This window comes from Rutilus rutilus (genome assembly GCF_951802725.1).
Source record: "Rutilus rutilus genome assembly, chromosome: 8".
NCBI classification, from domain to species: domain Eukaryota; kingdom Metazoa; phylum Chordata; class Actinopteri; order Cypriniformes; family Leuciscidae; genus Rutilus; species Rutilus rutilus.
Genome location: NC_140222.1, coordinates 27,367,309 through 27,385,802, shown reverse-complemented (window position 1 = coordinate 27,385,802; position 18,494 = coordinate 27,367,309). Strand labels below are relative to the sequence as shown.

Sequence of the window (18,494 nt, the reverse complement as noted above, 5' to 3'; positions counted from 1 at the left end):
CTGTCAGTTTTAACACAAATTATCAACTGTGTACCGTTTTCTGTTGGTAACTTGTACCTCTCTTAATGGCTCGTTCAGTTCTTCCAAAATGCTTTCCTCATCGAACATCTTGCCCTGGTATCTGTGCTCATAGTAGTCGTGGATCTTCTGCCGGAAGTCGGCCGGAAGTTTGTGGAAAGACATGTACTGCTCGACTTGCTTGTACTGAGAAGAGAAAATGGACACAGGGTATGTATGTTAGCTGACATCTCAGGACACACTTTTGACCCAAAATTTCCAACCACCAAAATTTAGGTTGCCCATCTTAATCCCACATGGCCTCTTTTGTGGAGATGAGCTGACTGGGATCACTACAGATGAAAGTAAATAAGTAAACATCCAGGCTTGCTATTTTAGGAAACAGCAAGGGAAGTTATTTATGGTGGATGTGATAGGCTAAAGAGTATATGATAATATGATGTTCTCAAAGCAGGAAGAGTATGATGAATCAGATGATAAGCTCTATTCATAGCGCATATGCAGCATATGTAGTTAACCATCTCCCCTCAGCATCTTCTGTACTGGAATATGCAGTACATTTGTTGTGTTAAATGGTTTCGGCTATGTATGTATGTTGTGTGGAAATTAGATTATATAGAACAACAAATTATGAATGTATTGATGTTTCAAAAGCATATCACAGATTTTTATAACACAGACTTACTACACTACTTTACCTGTCATTCGTTTTTAAATAACTGCATTTTTCACTTTGAAACTAATACGTGATGATCACTAGAATATTTTTAACACATTTTCCATATCAAAAACTAAATAAATAATTGATTTTATAGTAGTATGTAATATAGTAAAATATATTTTAAACTTAAGAAAAACCTTTTTAAAGAAACATTACTACTAGCCTTGCCAAAAGGAAGAGGTTAATTTGAAATATGTGCATATTATATTCTGTAAGGTTTCATTGCTGTGTCCCTATATTTTACCTGCTACAAGTTTAACAATGTCTTACAGGCTCTGGTGAGTTATTTTATATTATTATATTTTAACAATTATTTTATTATATGGGTTGTTCTATAATTTAGAGTACATTTCATGTCCATTGATATTTATATTTTTTCTAACAATTTTTAACAATCTAACAATAACTTTATTCATTAGGAGAATACATACCATCACATTTTATGCACCGTGTTTTTCAGTTTGCTTGAAATTTGCCTTTATGTCCCTTAAATTAGAGTTTTACCTCTATTAGAGTTTGTTTTTTATATTTTATCTCCAATGACATAATTGTCAATGAGCATAATCAGAATATTATTTGCCCGTCAACTATGTTGGGTACATTGTTGTGATTTGCTATATTTTTATTGTTTTCTTTCAAATAAATATTAAAATGTGAGGTTAACCTAATCAAGAAAATACAATTTGGTTGGCCAGACAAAGCTTGCCATGGAAATTGAGGCAAAATGGTGAAATTGTCAACTATGTTACTGTCAACTATGTTACTGTCAACGTCAACTATGTTTTGACTGATTTTTTACATTTTAAATGTAAATGCCTCTTCTGATATTCTTTCAGGGTATTATTTACCTCCACATGGACTGGAGTTTTGGTTGGCATCTCTTAAAACTACAAAATTACCTTTAAAGTAGATTTATGATGAAAAAGTTTTTACACAAATATATACATATATATAAAAAATAAAAAACAGAAACCTCAGAAGTATTTTTAAATAATCAGTGTATGTGTGGCAGAATTGACCAAAATATATATAGCCTATATACACTCACCTAAAGGATTATTAGGAACACCATACTAATACTGTGTTTTACCCCCTTTCGCCTTCAGAACTGCCTTAATTCTACGTGGCATTGATTCAACAAGGTGCTGAAAGCATTCTTTAGAAATGTTGGCCCATATTGATAGGATAGCATCTTGCAGTTGATGGAGATTTGTGGGATGCACATCCAGGGCACGAAGCTCCCGTTCCACCACATCCCAAAGATGCTTTATTGGGTTGAGATCTGGTGACTGTGGGGGCCATTTTAGCACAGTGAACTCATTGTCATGTTCAAGAAACCAATTTGAAATGATTCGAGCTTTGTGACATGGTGCATTATCCTGCTGGAAGTAGCCATCAGAGGATGGGTACATGGTGGTCATAAAGGGATGGACATGGTCAGAAACAATGCTCAGGTAGGCCGTGGCATTTAAACGATGCCCAATTGGCACTAAGGGGCCTAAAGTGTGCCAAGAAAACATCCCCCACACCATTACACCACCACCACCAGCCTGCACAGTGGATGATGGATCCATGTTCTCATTCGGTTTACGCCAAATTCTGACTCTACCATCTGAATGTCTCAACAGAAATCGAGACTCATCAGACCAGCCAACATTTTTCCAGTCTTCAACTGTCCAATTTTGGTGAGCTCGTGCAAATTGTAGCCTCTTTTTCCTATTTGTAGTGGAGATGAGTGGTACCCGGTGGGGTCTTCTGCTGTTGTAGCCCATCCGCCTCAAGGTTGTGCGTGTTGTGGCTTCACAAATGCTTTGCTGCATACCTTGGTTGTAACGAGTGGTTATTTCAGTCAAAGTTGCTCTTCTATCAGCTTGAATCAGTCGGCCCATTCTCCTCTGACCTCTAGCATCAACAAGGCATTTTCGCCCACAGGACTGCCGCATACTGGATGTTTTTCCCTTTTCACACCATTCTTTGTAAACCCTAGAAATGGTTGTGCGTGAAAATCCCAGTAACTGAGCAGATTGTGAAATGCTCAGACCGGCCCGTCTGGCACCAACAACCATGCCACGCTCAAAATTGCTTAAATCACCTTTCTTTCCCATTCTGACATTCAGTTTGGAGTTCAGGAGATTGTCTTGACCAGGACCACACCCCTAAATGCATTGAAGCAACTGCCATGTGATTGGTTGATTAGATAATTGCATTAATGAGAAATTGAACAGGTGTTCCTAATAATCCTTTAGGTGAATGTATATTTGAGTCAGTTAAAGTGTAGCACTTAATCAGTGTGTGTAGTGGCATACAGTTTGTCTGTAACATAGTTGACAATCTCACAAGGGAAATATCTATATATATTATTATATGTTCTGTGTCAGAACAATATGTTGCAGAAATTAAATTCTAAAGAAATGTTTCTATCATATAGCCTGATTTGTCCTAGTTCTCAAGAATCAGTGATATAGAATGGTGGCTATATTTCACAGGTAAAAAAAAAAAAAAAAAATCACATTTGAAAATCCCACCTTGTGACTTTATGAAGCAGGGGGTCATATTAACAGTTTCTATGTTGAATGGCAAAGTGCAGAGGTTAGAGAGTGTGTTAATAACACCAGCTCATGACATCTCTGCAGCATCTCTCTCTCACACATCCTGATGGCAATTCCTATCAATGACAAGCTTGATCCATTTAATAATCCACTGCATTTTTTTATTTAAAAAGAGATGATAGAGATGAAAGTCCATCTGATACTGACCAATACTAAGAGTAGTGAGCGTAGATTAGAGTATATTTTGCAAAGTATCATAGATACAGACAGACAAACAGAGGTGATGAAGATGTAGCTTAGGTTAAGGTTATCTTGCAGTCAAGATCTCAGATTCCATCAAACACTTATTACCAAGGAGAAAGGCTATTTACAGTATACGGTTGTGTGCTAAATTTGAACCTTGTGTCACAGTATTTCTGAAGCAGTGTTAAATGTGAGACAGTCTTCTGTGGCCTCTCAGACCTCATATTCCAACATAACTCAACTATATTGGGTCATGTGCACACCAGGATAATGGCATGGGGGAAGGGTGATGCTCCTTAGTGACCTCCCAGCTGGATAGATGGTGCTGGTTGAAAAAGGCATGTGGATAATGACTGTCGGAATGTGTTTGCGGTGACATATGCTCGGCTTGACAAGCCTTGGGTCGATTCTTGGGCTACTAACAGGGGTGTTGCACTTGTTAGTGACAGGTACTGTCTGTTGTACAGGCCATTGTACTATTATATGGAGGGATTTTTGTTTATTATTGGTGTTTGCTAAAGCAAGAATCACTTGGATTTATAAAACCTTTAAAATGTTCTTTTTATTTTTGTTTCAGTGTGTGTCAAACAGATTTGGATCAACATGAGGGTGAGTAAATGGTTAGAATTGAACATTTTGAGCGAACTATCCCTTTAACTTCACCCAATAATGAAAATTCTGTCATTAATTACTTACCCTCATGTCGTTCCAAACCGGTAAGACTTTCGTTCATCTTCGGAACACAAATTAAGATATTTTTGATGAAATCCGAGAGCAATCTGACCCTCCCATAGGCTGCAACGTTACTCCAGAACACACCCCAAAAATGGTGCTGATGGTTAAGTGATTTGCCAGACCAAAGAAATGGGGGGTTGAGTAGAAGAGAAGAAATGTAGCAACAGAAGAAAGCTTACACTTCCTGTCAGAAGCAGATATATCCTATATACAACAGACATGGCATGTGCGTGTTAGCATGCCATGCACACTATTACTCATCATCCCTTTGGCAGTGGGAGGGGAATCGTGAGAAGTGCACTGACTGACTTTAATTAGCTCAGAGTGGAAATCCCTATCATAAAACCATTTCATGAAAACCTTTTGTTTCAGTAATCCGGCCCAAATCCTAATCTAAATCGATCTTAATTAATTACAATTGGATAAGGGATTTATACAATCGCACATAACCGAAAGAAAAAAACAGGGGTTCCCGACTCCCAGCATGCCATTATCCCTTTTCACCTTTTTTGCATTTCTTTCTGCGTAGGGTAATAGCACAATGCTAATTGCTCGTTTTGTGAATAAAGCACATCTTTAATGAACCTACTTTACATGTATAGGAGGCATGTAGCGGTAAAAAGAATTAAAAGTTCAAATCTTTAGTAAGAGAATTTAATCAGAGACTGTCTGTTTAACATTGACACACCTGTGCTTAAAGAAAGTATCACAAATGTGTTTACTTGCACATCGACATTTAGCCACCTCAAAATAACAGAGCCTGCTTGTCTCGTCAAGCTCGACAAACTGTAATTTACGCTTTGTCTCTTTCGATCAAGGAAGTCTATTTTCTCCTCTCTTTGGTTCATTCAATCAGCCATGAAGTAAGACAAGGTGTTGAGCTGAAACGTGAAACCAATTACTTGAACCTTGTTGCAATCATTGTTTGAGTCTCCTATTACGTAGAGACAAGGTCTGTGCATTAGCACTGAAAACACTTCAGGAAACTTTCAATTGCACCTGGTCTCAGACTGGGTCATAGCTCATGAACTGTTCTCTGTTTATACTCAGATAGATAGATAGATAGAAAGCTGTCACAGGACTGAGCTAGCATTAGCGTAGCACAAATATGATAAGCTACACATCTGGTGACCTACAGGTTGATGAACCGATTAACCTGTGTAAGCTTCCTAGCATAGTCTGTGTTGCTTGCTTGCTTGTTTTTAGCAATGTTTCTCCATACAGCACCAGAACTTTCATTTCCAAACTGTTCATTGTTTCTGTAAAAATGTACAACAGAATCACTTCCAAACCAAGCTAGCTTACAAATCACACAGCTCCAGTAAACATGTGGAAACAAGCAATTAATTATGAACTATGTTAGCGCATGTTCTAAATGCATGAAATCAAATCACATTTTCAGCCAGTCCACCGGGGTTTTTTTTTTTTTATCTTTGTAATGGGACATGCAGTTCATCTTTAGTTAGTGACATAAAGGGATGATATATTTCCCATGACCATCTGCCAAAGCATCAAGGTCATCACAGTCACCAAGGAGGGGGGATGAAAGCCTGAGTCCTGTGAACCGTATATCACGCTTTCATTCCATATGGACATAGAGTCCATCAGTGGATACATTTAAACCATAGGTATCCGACGCCAACTAGGATTATGATGGTTTACCGTTAGGTAATAACCAACGTGATATGAGACCCCTCCAGCCCTGTAGTCCACAACCCTAAACAAAGATCACAACTAATTCTTGCTGTATACTCCTGCAAAAACTAAGAACTGTAATATATTATTCTTTAAAATCAAATCGTTTCCATACATGATGCAATCAGTATATTATCTTTTGTACAGTACATGCTGGACAATGTTGTGATCATTATTGTAACATACTAATCTAATCGGACACTGCGGTGCCCAATGGTCGATTGATACAGCTCGATCTGTACATCTCAGCAAGCCTGTACATACAACCACAATTCCCTGGGGTGCGATAATGTTGACAGAAACTGATCTGAGACTTCTGTCGTTCTACTTCATATGAGCATTTGTTGGAGGCTAGACCTAAGCAGGTAATTGAAAGTCAAAGTTAAGCAATGTAATGCTTGTTACGTAATGGCTAATGTCCCGTTCATCTGTCGTTGTCTGGCAATCCATTGGTTTCCACATAGCAGGGGAGATGGACATGTGAGGGGACAATGGGAGATCTACACAGGGACATTGTGCTGTTTGTACATAAGGTTGCAAAGCCGTGATAAATCCTTTTACAGAAGGGATTTTAGAGTTCACTCAGAAAAGTACCCTATGCTTTTTACAGTGGCATTTGAACATATACTATACATTTATGGTCACCGTGATTTTGCCAAGTAAGACATGTTAGGTTTATAATTACATGTTACGTAACATATTTTGTTGATCCTGGAATAACATTCCTTATCCTATCCCTACCCCTAAACCTAACCCTACCCATAACTTTACCCTAAAATCAGAGGGAAATGATGGGTGAATAACACTGATGTTGAAGCACCTCACCCTGGTTCTAAGCCAAAACTTGACATAAACTGTAAATTTCCCTCAAATCTGATTGGTTGATTGGAAAGTTGTTCCAGGATCAACAAAGACGATGATCCAGGAACATGTGGTACTTGGTGAAATCACGTTCACCATACATTTATGTATGCTAGAAAGCATATTCTGGGTCAGTATGTTGTAAATATATCCCTGTTATTTTAGAAAAGCAAGCACTCAAGGACCACCATCACAGCAATCCACTTCTTCCTCTCCACCAGTGAGATCCCCTTCATCTCAAGTGTGCACAAAAATCATCAGCTTTTTATTGTATATTGTGGCTCAAAGGAACATTACATTGCGTTTATTCTGGATCATGAGGTCAAAAACAGCTTCCTATGGGCCCTTTATCTCATGCAAAGAATGGCTTTTGTTGGCATCTTTAGCACGTTCTACTCCCCTGCTGCCTCAGTGGCTCTGTTATCTGACGGCAAGCAGCTCTGTTGCTAGTGATTAATGAACAGGAAAGTCTGCCGCCTTAGGCGAGATTTGATGAGCTCCACCGAAAGTCCCTTTGGGATTCTCTGCATTACATCATTCCTTCAAATCTTATCGTAATATATATATATATATATGTTTAAAGTAAGAATATAAGGCATGCAAATAATGATGAGCAGGAATTCCTTTAAATACATTTTAATACCTTTAAATGTTGTGCTTGATCTTGAAATACTTTTCCCTATGCCAGTTTGATGTGCAGATGCAAATATGAGTAAGCCAACCGAAGTAAGTCATTCGTAGGGGGACTTCCCAAAGTGTGGAAAGCACCCTGGTCAACTTCTGTCTCGACCAATGCTGTGAGTTTGGAGCAGGACAATCTGTCTGAGCAACCAAAGGATGATGTGGCAGAAGCAGTGGTAGGACAGTTTGGTATAGTCCATTTCAGAGGTCTTCAATCCTCCTCCTGGAGACCCACTGTCTTACAAAGTTTTGCTCCAACCCTAATCAAACACTCCTAAACCAGTTCATTTATGTGTTCAGAATTGTTTGAAAAACACAGGCAAGTGTGTTGAAGCAGGTTGGAAAAAAACTTTGCAAGAACTGGGTTTCTAGGAGACGGACTGAGTACTTCTGGTCTATTTGAAACTGAATTTGATTGCTGATGAACTTAATCCAGTTCTGTCAATCCGACTGCTGTGCATTTCCTGTAGAAGAGAATATCTATGTCACTGTCAGATTTTTAATGTAAACTGACTGCTGTCCCATGGGGATTCTCCAATAATTTAAGAACATACAAGCCTTTTTACTCAGGTGGGCACAGGGTTGGTACCCTTGTGGGCAGGCATTACAATTTTTCCGCGTGGGGCAGCGGCAGAAATCACGGTCCGGGAGGGGGAAGGGGGGGTTAATGGAGCAGAGGTGAAGGGGGCACAGTGACCCTCATAGCGCCGACGCTGAGTGGACATCAAATTTCTTTGAAATACAATCTCCCCAAAAAATATTTTCCTTTAAAGCACATGGCAATAACAAACCGATTATATATTTTCAAGAAAAGAGAGGTTCCAGAAAGTCGCAATAGTGCAGAGATAAGAAGTTTGTAACCAAATCGTTTGTGACGTCAAGACACGGGTTGCAAACTAGAGTTGCCGGTGTAAACAAGCACCAGATGCCGTGATTAGGAATCAAAGAAGACCGAATTACAGCCGTGGGAGGGACAGACAACTGATCAGATGAGAGGGAGACCAGATTGCAGAGAATACCCAGAATCCTCAGCCGTAGGGATAGTTGGCCTGAGCAGTTTCATCCTCTCAAACAGACGATAGGTACCGACTTTGATCTGGCAAGATCAAACAAACGGTGACACATAAGAAGGTCATCTGCAGGTGTTTCGGTGTGTATGTGTGTGTGTCTGGAGCATAGTACCCACCTTCTCCTGGTACTGGCGCCGGGAAGAGTCCAACGACTGTATGAGGGCGGTGGCATGGCCAATGAACATGGCGTAGCAGGTGGCTCCCACGATCATACTCAGCATGGTCAACCAGATATCAGACATACTCTCTGGGGCCTGGCGTCCGTACCCGATGCACAGCATATGGCTCATGGCCTTGAACAGGGCAAAGGAGTACAGCTCACTCCAGGAGTCATTCTGCAAATTGGAAGGCGAGAAAGTGATAAATAGAAAAAGAAAGGGAGACTTTGATTACTTCATCAGCACTAGATACACTCTCCTGAGCATGATCTCCTCTGGACACTAATCCTTGTTAAAATCTTGGCAATTAAAACCCCTGTTAAAGGCAGCTTGCCAAGTACTGTATGTTGGATAGCTACGTGCGCCATGGACCTGTGATAGAGTCATTATTTCATCACTCTGTCTGTTATTTAAAGGTGGTTAATTGGACTGCATTGTTTATTGTTCAGCTGGGCTCTAGTTATAATGTCTTTCCTCCCCTTGCAAATATCTGCATAGGACCTCAGCTGCTACGCTAAAGTACTTCGTCTCTCTTCATAAGCAACTGATTTTTCAGGATTGACCTGATGGGTCCCCGTGAAATGTGCTTAACCTGATTTGCATTCACTTCGAGCAGGTTTAGACATGGCTATGAAGATCCTGAATCAAAGTCAAGGAGGCCACGGGTGACTTTGAATGACAAAGAGGGGGAAATGAGGTGAATATGGAAAACGGGGTGATGGGTAATCAGGGGAATTACTTTGTGGAAATGAGTTGAGAAGTGGTTTACTAGGGTTGGGATGGAGGAAGCCTCTGTTGAAGCCAGGACACACCTGACCTTTTATCACTGGCAACTTGGGTGTAAAGACAGTGCTCATAGAGTGCAAGTGTCATGGAGAAATAAGAAATATAAATGTTTGCAGACTCAACTATACAGTCCTAAGGAAGAAGCAAAGTGTTGCCTCAACCCCAACAATCCTGTCAAGTACAAATGCAAACAAGCCCAAGAAGACATTGTTTGGAGTCTAACTATTTATTTGAGAAACTGCAAGACTTGGCAGTGTAGAAAGCATGCAGTGGGGGCAGTGTGTCTTCATGTCTGCTTTCCATCTTCTTCACATGTCTGCCTTCCAAGACTTCCAGTCATACCCTGAACAATAATTTTTTTCTGGGTTAACTGGAACATCTCAGTGAGCGCACAGGTCAACAATTAAACACTGAATGAACACAATAAACTGCTAAAGTTCCACATTATATATTTGAACCCCCCTGACATATGCATGGGAAAGAAATAAATGAAATATCAACTTCCTTTGCTTAAGTTTATTCTTAGATGGACCTGAGTCAAGCCAAACCAAACTGTGAGACTGATTTCTCAGGATTTGTAATGCTACATAAACACTATAAACACAAAGATTTACTTGGCATTGGCATGCTTCTCAGTAAGCTGTATGCAAATAAACACATTGAGCAATTGCTTAGCCTCGAAACATTCGCCATTTAACACCCCAGCACATGCTCTACATTCTGTGGATAAACAGGCATTTACAAATTATTTCCTGTTCCCTGCATTCATGGGAAAAGAAAGAGGAAATGTTTAATGCTGCATAATCTGTTTTAGCGGACATACATTTTAGTGCTGCTAGCATGATTTGGAATGAGCTAAATGAAAGATTAGCACACATTAGGGTAGATCCGGTTAAGCAATTGTGCTTTGGTTAAGTTTGCTCAACTAATGCCCTTAGCGCACATTTAACCTAGTGTTACTCTACCCCACTGGCACAGAGATGAAGAGACTTAGCTATTAAGTTGATTTAGCCAAGTTCAACTAGTATAGTAATTTGTCTTTACTGCAGGGCTTTTCTCTTGGAGAAGTATGAACATAGAGTTTTGTACAGTCTACATTCTGCTGAGGGGAAAAAAAATCACCCTAATAGTTACTGTGTATTATGGCTTGCTGAGGTATTATAATGGTGTTTATAATTGAATAAATATAGAGAGCTAATTAGCTGCAGTGCAAATGGTTTTCTGTGGCATTGCTTGTTTAATCATTTACATGTGAAAGAGCAAACCATTTTTACGGTGGTGAAGACAAGCCACTTTTAGAAAAATGTTGTAGTGATAAATATGGTAGTTGTGAGAATTGAAGTCCCGACTTTCAGTTTAAAGAGCCAATAGCCGTTGTTGTTTGTTGACTCTAACATATAGGAAAATTGAATAAAACAGCCTAAAACATTTTTTGTGTGTGTTTGTGTCATTTGGGCAAAATTTTAGATTCAATTAGAAACGTGAGAAATGTGAGATTTCAGTCTTCCGCATTTCAGTATATAACAGCTGTACTTCCCCGCATTTATCATGGGCACATTACCAAGACGGTCGCCAGTGAACTGACCTGCGCTAAAAGGGCTTTGGTAAGAGCCCTTCACTGTGAATGAGTAGATGAAGATAGGCCATGGTGAGTCTATACGTGTGTGTCTGTGCATGTCAGGGGGATGCTTATCTTAACTTTGAATGGCTCCTCAAGTTTGCAGAGCTCATAAGCAAGACTCTCGAAAAATGCATATGTGAGCATGTACCTTTGAATCGGACATGCTTTATTTGGGATTCTAACCGTGCACAGACGGATTTAAAGATGCTAGGTCATGGATCACAGGGCACAGCTGGATCAAAAGGGATCAAAGGGTGTATTTCAGTGCATTGATCTATCAGAGGCGGGAAACACAGCGGCAGATGAATTGTGGTTGAATCATCTGTAACTCATTTATGCACTTCAACAAGGAATTTTAATTCAGTTTGGATGTGATATTGATTAGTCTAGGCATACATTAATGATCATGATGTTTTTTCCAACCACTATTGAAGACCTATTTTTTCAGAATCGGACCCTGGATATCTGCAAACAGGAAGAAGGCAAGTACAAGTGATACTGTTTTGGATTGGATTCACACTGTCTGAATGTCATCACTTTTTTTTCAGTATCCTGAATGGTAATGCCTCTTTAAGTTGTATTGTGTTCTAACAAATATAGGAAAGTTTGTAAATTGTCCAGTGTTTGATAGCACCTTCAGCGAGTGTGACTCACAGGCTTCATTACCGCACAAAGAAGGGCCAATTGAGAGTACAGGCGGACACTTGAAATAATGAGACGGATCGTTTAACGCTGCGTCTTTCATTTCAAGCAATCTGCCTTTGGAAAGCTGCTGACCTTGATTGCTAAGCACTGGCAATGACTAGACTGACTGCAACTATTGTGGTAACAAAAGCCAATTAGAAACCTGTCCCCATGTCACATGACAGCATAAAGGATGACCAGACAGGTAAACCCTAAATAATGTGCATTTCTTAGATTTATTCAACCCTGTGAGTTTGTCGACCTTTCCATTGGCTTTTTTTTTTAATGGTTTTTCATACCAAACTGGTTGACGACTATTCACAAACTGTCGCCAATCGTTTACACTTAGGTTTACGATCAATGACTGTATACATCAGTGTAGCAAATGTCCAAACAGTGTCTTTTCTTCAAACTAGACTAAACAGCATGGAGAACTTCTAGAACAGATGGATGATGGTGAGCAGTGAGGGAGGGGTGACTCGAAGTGCCTGGCAGACTTGGGAAAGTGAGAGGAGCAGGTGATGGAGTCGGCTCCCCAATGTGCCCATGTGATTAACACTGTCAAACACTGATGATATCAGTAGAGGTGTTGGCTTTCTTATTTGCATATTGTCTGGAATTGTCCAGGCATAATTTGAGGACTCAGAGTGACCTTTTTCAGAGCCATTTGCTGAGTCCAAGATTCAGTTCCTGGACTGAAAATGGCTCATTCCTATTTGTGTGTAACTGTAGAAAATGATGTTCAAACTTTGGGCTACACAAATCACTGAGAACTTGCTATTTAGGAGAGTTAAGGAAGATTTGTGTGACAGAAACCGAGGTAAGTTGGAAGGTAAGACTTACCACCATCTTGTTAAGGGACACCCAACAGTCCGAAGGGAAGTCCTGCAACATGGGCACCAGGAACTGCAGACAGCCATCCCAGTGGCACAGCAGCAGCATCATCCCAATCAGATTGATAATGCGCATCACCGCACTGGCCAGGTCATAGGTCATGTGAAAGATCTGTCAGTCAAGATAAGAGCTCATTACATTTGAGTAGCAGAAGGGAAGGACTCTCTAGGACAAACCAGAATATATTAAATTATCACGACTCTGAAACAAAATCCCTCGTTTTAGGAGGGATTGTCTAAACAAGCTACTGTTTCAAAACCCCTTTGACTTGTAGATTATGTGTGACCTCTAGATTTGTGAGCTTATTGTATTGAGATCAGGTTTGTCAAAGCTTTATGTAATGAGTACAGTACATTCTACAAACTTCATCCCGTCAGATTAGATTCAATATCGGTGACTCTGAGGTCAGAATGATACGAACATGTCTGTGAATGATGAAAGTAATGTGCCAAACTGATACCGAGTTCTTCCTGGCAAGACTAAGGAAGAGTGGAGAATGTGTCTCTTGGAGACAGCTGTGTGTGCAGTTTGTTTGTGGTTACAAAGTGAAGAGGACAGTTATTGGAAAGCGATCTGGAGCCAGCCCAGAATAATTCCTTGTGTGGTTGTGCGAGACAGTGTCAACACTCACTTCCCATACCAGAAACAAGGCTTGTCACACCTGAGAAAAGCCAAGTGCCCCAAATAGCAACTGAGCCAAAACAGCGATAAAAGAAGACAAGGCAGAGACACTAACCTGGCTCATGTTGTAAAGTTCTTAGTCGGCATGGGTTGTTTTTTCTAGCTTGAGAAGCAGCAGCATCTTAAAACCGAGACAATGCAAAACATAAAACTGACTGGAGACTAATATTTGAAGAGAAGCATCATGCTTGGGGCTATGGTTGGGAGTTATGGCTGTTTGTTTATCATATCACTGTCGCCGTGCAATTCTTGAAAGCCTCTTTGATCAGGGTCACTGATCTCAAAGCAATGTGGAAGCACTTATAGGTCTCATTACACTGCGATTTGAATTTGGTTAAATTAATGATCCATACCGAATATCCTTTTTCTTCTGGCATGAATAATCACCTAATGTACGGATGTTGTCAAACATCAGCTGACTAATGTCCTTGTTAAAACACTGGCTTGTGTACGTACAATATAATCACCAGGCATGTTTTTTGAGTAGTTTTTCAGTATGCATACCATGGTGTGGTTGTTGGTTCGAAACAATTTTGTAAGCAAATTTTAAAAACTATGTGATCTATCATTTTTATACAACCAAATATGGTAATTCTAAAGGCCGGCAATGAAAGTTGACTGTGTTGTCGCCTCTCGTCGGCTGCGTCTCAGCCAAAACGCTGCGCTTAAACACACTAAAAGGACTACAGGCGACTGTCAACTAGCACCTGTCTATATCATCAGGTATCTATAGTCTATATTCGTCATTCAAAAGGGATGCTGAAACTAGGACTGCAGATATATAAATCGTAAATAAAGCAGTGCTTGCTTACCATTTTGAATATCGATCACGCAGATCACTTTCTTTATTCCAGGCGACTCATGTTGTTATGAAAATATTTGCGCATTGGAATGCTCAGGTAAGATGACGTAAAATTAGAATAGCCTTCTGTCTGTGCCATCTTGACTTCTTTGCTGGTTTTTATCACTTTTGCTTTGATTATAGTGCAAACTCGTTCACTAAGCTGAACATCAGCCAGTTAGAATTCTCTCTCTCACCGACGACGTCGACGGGCGCCAAGTCAATATGCTCAACTGGCCAAATATACCCCACCCTGCATAAACTGCCGGCTGACGTTCAACAACTGCCCAGCGTTGGCCGACAGCCGCTCTTTGGCTTGGTGTGTCTTTAAACGTTTTGATTTCTTGGTGTACAGTAGTTTACAGTAGTTAGCCGGGATTTAGAAAGCTAATGCTTAGCCTGATAGCTTACCATTTATAGTTTTTTCCTAAATTATAAATGGTTAATATAAGCTAATCAACTCAACATTTCCCTTTAATTGTGCTTTTAGTTTCTTTGTGTTTTTAGCAACATTACAACTGGCCTGACAGCTTAGCATAGATTTATTAGCATGCTAACCTAACATACACAATGTGATCTTGTAAACAAAACATTTATCTTTCTTTGTTTTTAATTACCCTGCCGTTTGCAAGCTAACTATTAGCCTGGTAACGTTAGCTTAGAATTCGTTTTTTCACAAAAGTACAAATGGTCAAAAACATTTTGCTTCGTGTTATTTTAGCAAGATAACAACTGGCCTGATAGCATAACACATGTTCACCATTGCTAACCTATACTCTTTGTAATCTTGTAAGCAGAAGGCTGGCAAGCAAAGCCTTTTTATTAGCTAGCATAAAATATGGCTTTATTATGACATGCTACTTTGGCTAATGAAATGCTTTTCTTGTTAGGTTTTCTGGAAACACTTTAGTATGGGGAACACATATTCACTATTAATTACGACTTTTGCCTCAATAAACTCCTAATTTATTGCTTATTAATAGTAAGGTAGTTGTTAAAGGGATATTTCACCGCTGGAAAGATGAATGTGTATTTAAATTGGGTCATTTATGTAGTAGAAATGTGAAATTATTTGAGAAGTTGGTGCCTTCTAGACTGAGAAAAGCCAGAAAATGTATTTTTGGCTCATGTGGATGAAAGACAACAACTCCCAGAATGCACTTGCTTCGTTGCCCTACGAGGCCACTCCCAAGCCACGCCTACCGGCTACAGAGGGCAGTATCGGAAGAAATGCTACAACTAGGCTACTAGTTGACTTGAAACTGAAAAGACGCCATTTTATCGTGAGATCCCCCTATGGGCGGGTTGAAAACATGCGGAACGAGCTCCTTCTACTGGCTGTAGTCTCTAACCTCTGGCCAAAAAAGCCAGTTTTTTTTCCAGACACACAATACAGAAATCTCTCGTCTCAGGAGGACATGAGGGAGGGAAGCACGGTCATTCGAAAATACTACCGGGTTTCTACTGATACAAAGCTTAATGCTAATTGGTGAAGTATCCCTTTAAGTTTAGGTATGGGGTAGGATTAAGAGATGAAGAATATGGTCGGGCAGAATAAGGCATTAAAATGTGCTTTATAAGTAGGCTACCAATAAACAGCAAATATGCAAGCTAATAAGCAACCAGTTAAAAATGAGAATTGTTCTAAAGTGTTACTGTTTTTCTTGTTATGGCCAAAAAACACAACAGGCTTTACAAACGTCCAAGGGGGGCAGCTGTTTACATGCAGTACAAAATCAGGGTAATGGGCAACAGTGTGCAGTTAGGGGTTATGCTAGCTGTTTATGACCTTTCCCCGATAAAAGACCACAGTTTTAAGCCATTTACATTACCTTCACGTAATCAAGGTTAAGGAAAAGTGGTGTAAGACAAATGGGTTTCACAACTTGGTAATATCTTTTAGGTTGTCTTACTCGTGCATTGTCCCTGCCTGAGTAATCAAGAGCTATGCATGGGCTAAACAGTGTGGAGTGAATGTGGCACTGCTGTGCAAGGTTGATTCAGTAATTGAGGGCCATGGCTAGCTCACATTACCACTATGTAATCAGGAGCATAATTGTCCCATTTGGTGGTGAAAAGAACGCATATAACTGAATCATCAGTCAGCTCAACCCCAGACAAATCGTCACATTGCTGTCACCCAGCTGGCTCTCTATACAATCATCCCAAATGTTCACAAAAGATGGTGTTTTGAAATGTTGGCCATTGTTTTAATGTTAATGCACTGAACTGTTTTTACTATTGTGGTCAGTCATTTGCTGTTATCAATGTTTATGATCGTTAATTACCCCAGGCTACGTTAATTAGCATGTGAACCTAATTAGTCACCCACGACAAACACCTACAAGACAGCATTGGAAATCAGTGAAAAGCTCCATTGAATGCATTCTGTTTCTCGCAGTTACAAACAAAAGAAGTGACATCACCAGGTAAATAAACATTTTGCTATGTTTGGAATAGCATACGAAAGATTGTATCTCACAATGCAATGTGCTCGACCTTCTATCTTCAGTGTGACGAATGAACCAGAAGTTTACATTCATACCGCTTTTATCCAAAGTGACCTACATTTCCGTCAAGATATGCATTTGAGATTCGCTGGAAAAGAACGCAAGAACGCTCAACAGAATATCAGTCATGTTTTCAACGTTTCTTGTCTTATTTTGTCAGACTTCCAATGCCAGAAGCTGCATCCAAATATGCATACTTCCCTACTATATAGTAGGCGAAAAAACGTATGTGAAAAGAGTAGTATGTCTGAATTCACATACTCATAAAACAGTAGGCCAAACGTACCCGGATGACCTACTATTACCAGTGAAATTCAGAAGTGCGCATAACTATGTATATGTAGATTTTTAATAGTCGTGAACAAGCGTGCCGCACAAGTCCTGAAAAAAGATCGCCCCCAGGTGGCTGGTCCCAGTATAGGTCATAAACCCCGCCCTCTCCATGTAATCTAATGAGAGGTGAGGCAAACTAAACAATCCAATTACACTTCAAATACATTTTTTCCAAATATGTTTTCTGTCATTTTAGGTAGTTTTATCACGCTGATGTAAGTTTAAGTGTTCGTTTTTTTAAATAAGTTTGGTCTTAGTTGATGGTATAAAAACGGGAGTGTGACATCATGATTGACAGCTGTGATTGACAGCTTCTCTGAGCGAAATAGTCACTGAGGCACCAACTGACTTTTTGGGGATTTTCAGGAGGCGATTGGAGCTTCAACTTTAATATGTGAGTTGTTCTGCAGTAAACTGTACTAACCGTTTCAGGTCCCAGAATCAGGTCCCAAATCAGCGCAAAATGTCAGCGCCATATTTGGACATTTGCCGCTTCACTTTTCTACAGTGGAAGAGAGTGAAGGTGCGTCGTCCATCTTTCTTAAAGCCCCTTTCACACAGCGCTTTGAACCCGGCAAATTGCCAGAGCGCCTTCTGTGTGAACGCAAACACGACCCGGGATCGATGCCGTGTTGGGGACCTAGTAACATTGCCGTGTTCAGTCCCGGAACGCGCGCTGTGTAAACAAAAGCCGTAATATTGCCGTGTCGTAGTGATGACGCTAAAGCCGGGATCGTTCGCAAGCTGTCAAACGGTACGTAAAGCGCAAGTTTATGATCGAATCAGAGAAAAAAATGCACAAGCGTGGTTTCTCTCGAGAGAGATCGCAGCTCATAAGCAAACTTAAGAGATTACAACTTTACAAGTCACATCGATGTCACGTGTCTTTACGGCATTTTTACGGGTTGTGTGTGAACGCACTCTGATTCCGGAAAATCACTGGCAGTGTGAATGAACCAAAATCAAACGAACCCGGGTCAAATCCCGGGTCACTTTATCCGTGTATTTTCCGGAATCTCTGTTGTGAAAGGGGCTTTACAGTCTATGGTCGTGAAGTAATTTCTTATTCAAAAGAAGAGAGTATGCGCTTTCGGACGCAGCCATTGTGTATATCCAGCAGAAGCAATTATTTTTGAGTTAGGCTACCGAAGCTATCAGCCATATTCATTTTTTTTTTTTTTATCTCAAATGGCAGCCACCATGAGATGACCGATGACCTATTCAACGTAGAATAAAACCAATTTTAAATGAGAAAATAATTACTCAATGCTCCTTTCATCAAAGCGAATATTTCAATTTCTTCACAGTCACAAATCGAAAGATCGTGTTTGACTTCAACAATGAAGCCCATCTTACCTCTTCCCATTGATGGATGTAACGAATCAGTCTGGACAGTCTAAGTAGTCGCAGTAA

General features: G+C 40.0%; 1 protein-coding gene across 1 annotated transcript in view; it reads right to left on the bottom strand.

Annotated features, from left to right (window-relative positions):
* The window catches only part of hcn2b (hyperpolarization activated cyclic nucleotide-gated potassium channel 2b), a 35,784-nt gene that overhangs the window by 11,570 nt on the left and 5,720 nt on the right, over positions 1-18,494 (bottom strand). The window contains exons 2-5 of the mRNA XM_084416510.1: positions 18,438-18,494; positions 12,666-12,827; positions 8,690-8,908; positions 58-204 (exon numbers count right to left, since the gene is read on the bottom strand). The exon at positions 18,438-18,494 is cut by the window's right edge and continues 367 nt beyond it. Coding sequence (XP_084272636.1) covers positions 58-204; positions 8,690-8,908; positions 12,666-12,827; positions 18,438-18,494 — 585 coding nt within the window. The remainder of the gene's footprint in view (positions 1-57; positions 205-8,689; positions 8,909-12,665; positions 12,828-18,437) is intronic.